General features: G+C 45.0%; 1 protein-coding gene across 1 annotated transcript; it reads left to right on the top strand.

The window, feature by feature from the left end:
* Positions 1–4,259: 4,259 nt before the first annotated feature.
* SLITRK1 (SLIT and NTRK like family member 1) lies at positions 4,260–6,335 on the top strand. The gene has a single exon (XM_054385955.1). The coding sequence runs from the start codon at positions 4,260–4,262 to the stop codon at positions 6,333–6,335; it is 2,076 nt and encodes a 691-aa protein (XP_054241930.1).
* Positions 6,336–10,665: the final 4,330 nt, after the last annotated feature.

The following is a 10,665-nucleotide window of genomic DNA, read 5'->3' as shown; positions in this document are numbered from 1 at the left end:
TACATAGCATAAGTACTGAAAGCAGGTTATTTACAGGAATAAATTTTTGTTCTGTAGAAACTTTGCAGATGCTGCTTTCTACTCTGCAATCCTACACTGCTAGATGATGTAACTAGCTTTTTACCATGTTCCAATATAACACAAATACACACTTAATCAGTATTACTTACATAGTCCTAACAGTGAGATGAAAGATTGGAAAAATGTGAAAGTATCCCCAAACCTTTTCCTGTTTCAAGGTGTTTTCCATATTAGGAGTAAACCCACTCTTATTCATAAGGTAACTGTGATGCCCAAGGCATTTTCCTTGTGTTTGGTTAAATATGGGAAGCTCATTGTTTTAGGCTTCTAGAAATTGCAAAGGCAAACACAAGGTAAAAGACATCAGATAAGGAAAGGAGTCAAGGAAAATAGAGTCAGGTACCCTTTCCCCTATCTCATCTACTGGATAATTTGGAGGGGATAATGTGAGCTCTGGTTATTCAACCTGTGTATGGATCGTAAATGAGAGATGCATATGCTGAATTTAAAGGCTGATTCATTGGCATGACAGTGCTAAATAATACCTCACCTTATCACACTCTCTAAATAAAAGAGTAAAACACTACAGCCAGAGAGATTCTATCAACAGGATCCACAACTAGGTATTTTCTTAAAACACACAAAGGCAGGTGTCTTGTCCTAAGAAACATGTTTCCAAACTTAATTCAAAATGAGGAAATCTAGACATTTATGATTATGGCACCAAGTAAAGACCAATTCTTTTTCTGGCCCTGACACACCTTTGCTGTGTAACTTGACTTATAGAACCAAAACTTCAGACACCAAATCTAAAATGGATGATGTTTCTTTTTTTATCTCCTGACATGTCTTCTGGATACTAAATTTTGCATGGCAGATTCTCTCTCAATACATATATACAAGATATGAATCTCTTTATCTAGTTTCAAAGTATAGAGCTGAAAACACAATGGGTTCCTTACCTAAATAGTCTTTTGGAAGTTACAGAGCACCCATAAACACTCTTCCATCTTCTGGCAGACATCTTTTTCTTTTTTTTTTTCTTTTGTCACCTCGAAATTCTAGGGTTCACTAGTCACCACCTCTCAGCAGATCCCTTGGAAGAAGCAGGAAACTTGTCCTTCATGCTTTGACAACAGGTCACCGTCTCCTTCCACTTATTTCATCCATATTTGTTTATTCAATAACTTCTTAATGTTCAAGTCCTCTGGTTGCATTTTGATTGTTTTTACGGTGCCTGAGCAATTTTAATAGCACAAAGGTAAAGATGCTCAGAAGCTTTATTCTAAAGCAGTAGGAGAACAAGCTCTTTAGTCCTCCTGCCCAACATCCCAGTGAGAATTCGACAGGCTCCAGATTTTCCTCCCTGGGTACTTTACTCACTGTAATCTTGTCCCTGCTTCTGACACCCAATCAGTATGTCCCCTACCCCAACCCCAACTTTGACCCTAAGCCATTCCCCCGACTCTCCCACCTCCCTCCAAGGAGCTTCCTGGGGGCTTCCTTGCCTCTGGCTCCTCTTGCACTTCCAGGCTGCAATTTTTGATACACAGGAGGTATCCAGACAGCATAGCACACACTCCACCCCCCACATTCCCCGACATCACTGAAACACAAAGTCAAAGAAACCATCAGGGGAAATGAATTGATGTGCCTCAATGTGGCGCCAAGCTTCCTTCCCTCTTTTTCTTCTGCCTTTTTTTTCCCCCCCTCCTAATGAAACCTCTAATGTATTTCTTGTGGTGTTTTCTGTCTCAATGGCATTTTATCTCTTCTGGCCTCTTTGTAATTTATTTGGCAGGCTTTTTTTCAGGCCAGGGTTTCTCTTTTCTTGTCTGTTTCATTTCCTCCTCCTGTCCCATTTCCTCCTCCCACCCCGCCCCGTTCTCCCTTCCCTCTATAGTCCCTGCCTACCAATCGAACGGCTACGTTTTCGTCGTGGGGACCCGTCATGGCCATAATAACTGTTGTAAGTTGTCTGTGGTCTAACTACATTAATCTGATACGATCATCGTCGTCAGTATGTCTAATTTACTTGCAAGCGGCAGTCAGGGAAAAGCGCTGACCAAATTATCATGCCGCCGGGACCAGAGGGTGCAGGCTCCATATGGCTCCCTTTCTTTCCCTATAAATAACCCTCCTTCAGCCCACTCCCGCGCTTACATCCCCCCCTACCAGTATGCCGCAAAGTTCAGCAGCGGCGTCGGACAGGAAAGGTACAGCCACGGGCTGCAGGAGACACCCGGCGGAGGAGATGCCGCTGCCTCGCGCGCCTCCGCCCTCGCCCCCGCCTCCGCCTCCGCCTCCTCGGCGCGATTTGACAAAGCTGGTGGAAACGCGAGTTTCCATTTGCACCACCAGAGGTGCAACTGGTTCTTCACTCGTAGGAATCTGAAGCCAGTCCAAATGATGCATAAACTTTCGTGTGCTTGGCTCCTTTCTTTAAGGCCAGGCACCGATTTTTCCTCTGTGTAATCTCTTTTGTCAGGAAGAATGGGAGTGGAAAGGACAACGGAGGGCGGGGGGCGGATGGAAAGGGGGGCAGGGGGTGGGGGAGGGGGGGCGGGTGGAAGAGGAGGGGAGCGAGAAAAGCAAGCTTTATGTTTCCACAGAGGACATTAGGAACATCCTTAGGAAAATATCCATGTACCTCTATATTTTTATATATAAATCAGAATGCCAAGATGCACAACTGTCAGGTTGAGCCCTCTCTTCCCCTCCTTATTCTGTGAGAACAGGTACAGTGAATAGCTAGCAGTGCAGCAACTCCCTTCTCGCTACTCCCCTTCTTCTCCGTGACCATCTAAATTATATATATATATATATATATATATGTAAAAAGCAATATTCTATGGTTCAACATTGTATAGAGAATGTGAATGTCAGCAGGAGACCAAAACCAGCATGAAATACTATAGACTGCAGGGAAGGAAGAAATGCGTTTAAAGCAATGATAAAAATGGCGTGTAGAATAATTACCTCAAATTGCTATTTGCTTGACACCCTGACACTAATTCTGCTCAAGACATTGGAAAATAACATGAGGCAAATTCACCTTCCTCACCTGCTTGTGAAGGTGTGTGTGTGAAAGGGGGCAAGAAGGAACCTGTCAGGAGGAGGGGAATGCTAAACTTTCCATCTTAAAAATGAAAGAAATAAATTAAATAATCCATTTAGGAGAAAGCATCTAAATAGATCGTCAGCTTTTAATGCCAACGTTTTTAACGCCTGCCCTGTACGTGGATTGATTTTTTTTCTTCCAGCATTCCCTCAGCAGATGGATTTTTGCCACTGCAGCTCAGCAGAGGGTGTCAGATCTTTCAGAGTGCACCAGGTTGAAACGAGCAGAGCCTCTTAGCAACTCTCCCTCCTCTGCGTGCATGTGAGTGTGTGCGAGCGTGCGACTCGGCAGCAGCGGAAGAAAAAGGAAAGAAGAGCGAGCAAGCGGGAGATCGCGGAGGGGAGGCAGCGAAGCCTGCAGGGCGAGGCGAGGCGAGGCGAGGCGCGGCGCGGGGCGGGAGGGCGGCCCCGGCGGCGCGGTAGGCTGAGGGCCGGAGACAGGCATGAGCAACCGCGCACCGCGGCGGGGGTGGGCTCCGCACTGTGCCGGCGTCTCGGAGGCCGGCGCCTGAGATTGGGGCGCGTTTTCAGCACCGGGACGCTGGACAGCGCCTGGCGGGCAGCGGGCTCGCAGGAGCGCGGCCGCGCGGCAAGGTCAGCCCGGCGCGGAGCCGCGCGTAGCGGCAGCCCCCGCGGCCGGCGCCGCGCTCTCTGCTCGCGCTCCCTGGCATGCAGCGGCAGCCGGTGGCGAGCAGCGCCCTGCCCCTGCCTCTGAGACAGCCCAGCCGGCAGAGCTCTGCTTAGCTGCTGCCCAGCAGCCGGGGAGAAGGGGGATCGAGCAAGGAGAGGATAATTTTTTTTCCTCCTTCCTATCTTTTTTTCTTTCGTGACATGCAGTACGTGCCTGGATAGTTTCTGGATATAATTATTGACTGGAATCTAGGCTGTTGCGGTTGTACGTGGGGGGGGGAGAAAGAGGGAGAGGGGAAAAAAAGAAAGAGTCCCCCCCTCCGTCTACCCTCCATGCTCCCCCTCCCCACATATTTTTTTTTTTTTCTCCCCCTTTGGTGGTGGTTCGGAAATTTCATGGATTGAACGAACTGGAATTGCTTTCCGCGTGAGGAGGATGGTTGCTGTTACTTTGTGATGAGATCGGGAATGAATTGCTCGGTTTAAAAATGCTGCTTTGGATTCTGTTGCTGGAGACGTCTCTTTGTTTTGCTGCTGGAAACGTTACAGGGGACGTTTGCAAAGAGAAGATCTGTGCCTGCAACGAGATAGAAGGGGATTTGCACGTAGACTGTGAGAAAAAGGGATTTACCAGCCTGCAACATTTCACCGCCCCAACTTCCCAGTTTTACCATTTATTCCTGCATGGCAATTCCCTGACTCGACTTTTCCCTAATGAGTTTGCTAACTTTTACAATGCAGTCAGTTTGCACATGGAAAACAACGGTTTGCATGAGATTGTTCCTGGGGCTTTTCTTGGGCTGCAGCTCGTAAAACGCTTGCACATAAACAACAACAAGATCAAATCGTTCAGGAAGCAGACTTTCCTGGGGCTGGATGATCTGGAATACCTCCAGGCAGATTTTAATCTATTGCGGGATATTGACCCAGGAGCATTTAGGGACTTAAACAAACTAGAAGTGCTGATTTTAAATGACAATCTCATCAGCACCTTGCCCCCAAATGTGTTTCAGTATGTGCCGATCACCCACCTTGACCTCCGGGGAAACCGTCTTAAAACCTTGCCTTATGAGGAGGTCCTGGAGCAGATCCCAGGCATTGCTGAAATCCTTCTAGAGGATAACCCCTGGGACTGCACTTGTGATCTGCTGTCATTGAAAGAATGGCTGGAAAACATACCCAAAAATGCTTTGATCGGCAGAGTGATTTGTGAGGCTCCTACCAGGTTGCAGGGCAAAGATTTAAATGAGACCACAGAGCAAGAACTGTGCAAAAAGAACAGAGTGGATTCTAGCCTAGCTGCTCCCCCTGCTGAAGATGAAACCTGTGATCCTGGTCCCATTCCAACCCCCTTTAAAATACATGGCAAAGAAGACCCTGCAACACCAGGATCTGGTCCAAACGGAGGTACAAAGATTCCTGTCAACTGGCAAATCAAGACCAAGCCCACTGCTGCTGTCTTGACAGTTAGTGTGAAGAGCAAGCTACCAGCTGCTGTGTCCTGCCCACAGATCTGCAGCTGTGATCAGATCCCTGGCTCAGGTTTAAAGGTTAATTGCAATGACAGGAATGTGAGCAGCTTGGTTGATTTGAAGCCCAAGCCATCCAATGTGCAGGAGCTGTTTCTGAGAGACAACAAAATACACACCATCAGGAAATCCCACTTTCTGGATTACCGGAAACTTAATTTACTTGATCTGGGCAACAACAACATCGCCACTGTTGAGAACAACACCTTCAAGAACCTCTTTGATCTCAGATGGCTCTACATGGATAGCAACTACTTAGATACCCTGTCCAGGGAGAAATTTGCTGGGCTGCAAAACCTGGAGTATCTGAACGTGGAGTTTAATGGGATCCAGCTGATCATGCCTGGCACCTTCAATGCAATGCCCAAACTGCGAGTCCTCATCCTCAACAACAACCTGCTGAGGTCTCTGCCAGTAGACGTGTTTGCTGGGGTCTCACTTTCCAAGCTGAGTATACACAACAATTATTTTATGTACCTCCCAGTGGCAGGGGTGCTGGACCAGCTCACCTCCATCACCCAGATCGACTTGCACGGCAACCCATGGGACTGTACTTGCCCTATTGTGCCTTTCAAGCAGTGGGCAGAGATGCTGCGCCCCAAGGTGATTATGAGTGACCTAAGGTGCGAGTCTCCTGAAGATTTCTTTAAGGAGGATTTTGAGTCTCTCTCCAATGACGTGATTTGCCCTCAGTTAAAAATCTCACCCACATTAACTTCTAACAAAAATAGCACTGGGTTGACAGAGACAGGTACTCACTCCAACTCCTACTTGGAGACCAGCCGGGTCTCTATTTCAGTGCTGGTGCCAGGGCTCCTGCTGGTTTTTGTGACCTCTGCCTTCACGGTGGTTGGCATGCTGGTGTTCATCCTGAGGAACAGAAAGCGGTCCAAGAGGAGGGACGCCAACTCCTCAGCATCCGAAATCAACTCTTTGCAAACGGTCTGCGACTCGTCCTACTGGCACAACGGGCCTTACAGTGCTGACGGAGCCCACAGGGTTTACGACTGCGGCTCACACTCCCTGTCGGATTAAGGCGGTGTATGGGGCGGGGACGGGCCGCTACCTGGGACCGGCCATTCGCGCTCCGGCCGGTGGGGCGGCAGACGCTGGGTGCTGATGGCTCTGCTCCTCGGTTACCTTCTGTGAGAAACAAAACAGGCTCAAGCCCGCACGCCCCTCCTCACGACCTCCGCAGCGGGCACCGAGGCCCGGGGTGCGGTGCGGGGGGAGCTCTGCGCCGGGACTCACCCCCGCAGCTCCACGCGTCCCGGCGTGGGGGTCGCAGCCCCCGCGTCCAACGAACAAGTGAGGACCCTTTTCCTCCTGCTCCGGCAAAGCAAAACACATCTTCTGGTTTTGTTGGGCTTTTGTTCTACTGCGTTGGGGGTTGTTTTGCTTTTTTTTTCCCCTCTTCCCTTGCGGGACAGACCCTTCACCGAGAGGCCGGGAAGAGGAGGGGGGCGGAGGAAAGGCTGGTGTGGGCCTTCTCTTGATGACAAAGCGGGACTGGAAAGTTGCACGAAGGCATGAATGTAATGTAAATAAATGACTCTGACTCTAAAACAAGCAGACAAATGGACACACACACACACACACACAAAGGAAAAAAAAAAAGAAAAAAAAAAAGAAAAACAAACGAACAGAAAACAAGTGCTGCATGGCTCGCATGGATACAACGCACTCCAGGGACGCACCAGCCAACTGGAAGCAGCGTCTAGTTCACATCGTCATCCCTCTTACCTGATAAGTCCCTTCGTATCAAACCTTCTATATACAAAATACAGTATAATAATAAAAAGTGCCATTTCGCCATTTTTGTGTGATCAATAGGCAGTAGAGATCGTACTTTTACTGTGGGAAAAATTGTAAAGGTTTTATTTAAGACATAGTTGCATGAATATTCTCATTGGATTTTTTCCTTTTCTATTTTAATTTTTGGAGATGAGAATTACTTTGCCAGGAGGGATTTGCTCTGTTGATGGTGGGTTGTGTTACTTTTTTGGGGGTTGGGGAAGGGAATGCTTTAGTTTTGTTTTGTCTCTCTTCTTTTTCAATATACATAGTTCAGTATTGCCTTTCCATCTGAATGTAAAAATTAGTACCCTTGATTTCTATTATGGTAACAGTGTAAACATTAAAAAAACAAAAAAGTCCAAGGCAGTTAAGCATGACCAATTAATGTCACTCTAGTGCTTAGGCTGCAAAGTTTAATGGTAGAAAATTCTGTGATGTTGTAAATCTTACTATAACTCGAGGAAACGAGAATTGAGGAAGCAAGTGAATCTTACTAATTCTATTTGAGGATTTTATAATGGCATATTTTTTCAGTATTAAAGTGAAATGTTTTCAACTCTGGGTCCTTACCATTTTTCCAGCATCAATTCTTGCAAGTGGGTTATTTGGGTTTAGGGGACAGAGCCTCCTTTCAGTGCTCTCTTGTGTGTGTTTCTCTCCCTCTCTCTCTCTTTCCCTCCTTCCTTCCCTCCCTTCCTCTCTCTCATTCATTCACACAAAGAGGCACAAACACCCTTCTTTCACCCTTTCCCTAGTGTAAGTAACACAGGGAAGTTTCTTGCCTTCTCCCCCTCCGTCGCCTTTTTTTTTTTTTTTTTTTTTTTTTTTTTTTTTTTTTATAATGCGGCAGTGAATCCCTTTATTAATGCTGTGAATCTCTCGCTGCTGCCGCTGGTGCTGCCGCCTCTGCTGCGCACACTGCAGATATATTAGGGATGTTAGGAGGAATTTGATTTAATTGACTCTGCGTAGCTCGGTCTCATTAAGCCAGAGCTGGATTTCAGCGGTCAGCACTTCAGGCCCGTAGGCAGCTGCCGGACTGCCAGTGAGGCGGGGCTGCTGCGGGCGCCTGGGCTCCAGCAGCTGCTGCTGCTGCTCTTGCGAGTGGGAAAACTAATTAGTGAAGGGACTTTCCCATCCCTGCTCTGGGTAGCTGCATCCTTTGATACTAAATACTGGTGAAAGGAATAAAAAAAAAAAAAAAAAAAAAAAAAAAAGAAGGGCAAAAATCGCAGTGCTGCAGTTGGACTTCAGGCAGCTCACGTTTAATCTCATTCCTGTAAAGGAGAGTGGTCCTAAACTCGGCAAAACCTGTAAATGCAAAAGTCCCTGCAAATCATTTGTAACTCACAATTCAAATCCCAATGGAGCTATGGAAATTTTCAGTCACGTTGCTTCTGGCTTTCTCCAGGCAGAGAATCCCTTTAAAGAGTAAAGCACTGATAGGGACTTGCTAAACTTCAAATACTGATTAAGTTTGCTTTATAGAAAATGTCAGTCTTTGGGATATGCAAGGAGAAAACAGATGTACATACATACATGCTGCAATATATGCAGTCTTGAAAATGAGGCAGAAGCCTGACCCTGGATTTCATGAAGTATTAAACATGGGGAATAGATCATTCCTCCATAATCCTTTATCACTGTGGAAAGGTCTGCAGTCTCCCAGAAGATACTTCTGAAGTTCGGTTGTGTAGTGCTGCAGAGGGGATGTCTTGCTTAACTATACACACCATTCCGATTTTGAAATCCCTGCTTTATTCTCTCTTGCTTCTTTGTAAGACTGATGGTTCTGCCAGGACATTCTACGTAAGACAAAATGATGGCAGTAGAGACACTAGTTTGCCGTTGTGCATTGTGCAATCTACCAGTTTGAGAAGAAAATGCATTTACATGTGAACCAGTGTTTCAGTCCTCAGGAGGCTATCAATTTTAGCTTAGGCACAGTCCAAAGAAATCAGTTCAGAATAAGCTGGTACACCCCTATATGACTGTCTAAATCTTGCTGCCTTCTCCATAATAAAACTGATGAACTGAGAGCATTAAGGACACATTCCATGCTAAAAAGGAATCATAGTTACATTACGATCACTGTTACAGAAGTTAAGACAAAAGACATAGTAAATTAAAGATGTCAGATCGTTGACTGAGATCCAACATGAAATGCATGCATTCCGGGGACTAAAATACTAACTACACATCATTTTTGTCATCATTGAGAAGTAGCATAAGCTTGTAACTCTGTTCATTTCCTTTCCTTAAGGTGCTAGTTCTTTGGCACACTTAAATAGAAGTGTTCATTCAATTGGAGTCTTGAAGATGTGCATTCATCGTACTGTTTCTAGGTTGGGAGAAATAATAGACTGACCCTTTCTCCTTCTATGTAAGTTACTACTGTTAACATTCATGTGATTCTTTCCTCCATCTTGCAGACCGTTGCCCTTAAGACACATAGATCACCTAAATTTCTGAGATGATGGCTAATTACCAAGCTTTGAATAACATCATTTATTTTATTTTTATGTTTATCACTTCTGAGGTGTGGGGGTGGGGTTTTTGTTTGTTTTGTTTGTTTTTTTGTTTTTGTTTTTGTTTTTTTAAAAGAAAATGTTAAATCAAAGAGAAAAATAAGAGAAAGAGAAAGGATGATTGAGAATGTACTGAAGAAGAGTGAAGTATGAACATGTTGAATATGTTTAGCTGTATGACATTAGCAATAACCTAAAATTATGTTAATACTTATAACAAAAAATTGTAATAATGCTCATACATTGGAATTTTTTTCTACTAATTTAAGAAGAATTTCAAAACTTCAGGCATAACATATATTACTTTAGGTTACGTCTTATCAGTTCTTAATCATCACAATAAGGAGATTTCTGTTGCTGTAGAAAGGACTGACAGGAAAGGAATACTTTATTTAGTTTTACAATAGCCTAGAATTTAAACTGTTGCCATAGAAATATATGCCTGTATGCATGGTAGCCTCTTGCTTGCCATTGCAGAAGATTGGATGGAACTCTAGGAACAACATGATAAAATTTTAAATGCATCCATAGGTGATATGTTTCATTTTGAGCAGAAGTGTAGTGTGGGAAGTGCACCGGATGCGTTATTGTATTGCTTTACTAAATTTATTGGTTGTGTCAGCTTATTTCCTAACTTTACTGCACCTGCATTTAAAATACACTGTTTCAGATCTGCTGCAAAACTATGGTGATGTAAATTTTTTTTTTTTCTTAAGGGAGGGTGTGGTCAGTTTTTATCTGGTGGAAAAGAAAAGGCCTTGTGTACTCGTCTTTACTGTGGTAGAATAGCTCTAAGTTACAAAAGGTGACCATTTCATGCTTTCTTAAACTGGTGATAAGGATCAGTAGTGTGAAAGTTAGGGCAGCAAGAAGATGTAAAGTGCTCCTCTCTAGTTTCCATTACCCATGAGAAGTTTTTGAGGTCTCCCAAATATGAAAGTCTCCCAAAGACAAGCATCTCTTGGTGGAGAGAAAACATCTTTCTCTTTGTATTTTTGTCAGTGGCTTATTCAGTTGCAAAATAAACCAGGGTTTTGTTT

This window comes from Indicator indicator, chromosome 1, assembly GCF_027791375.1.
Source record: "Indicator indicator isolate 239-I01 chromosome 1, UM_Iind_1.1, whole genome shotgun sequence".
Taxonomy (NCBI): domain Eukaryota; kingdom Metazoa; phylum Chordata; class Aves; order Piciformes; family Indicatoridae; genus Indicator; species Indicator indicator.
This window is presented reverse-complemented; position numbering and strand designations above follow the sequence as displayed.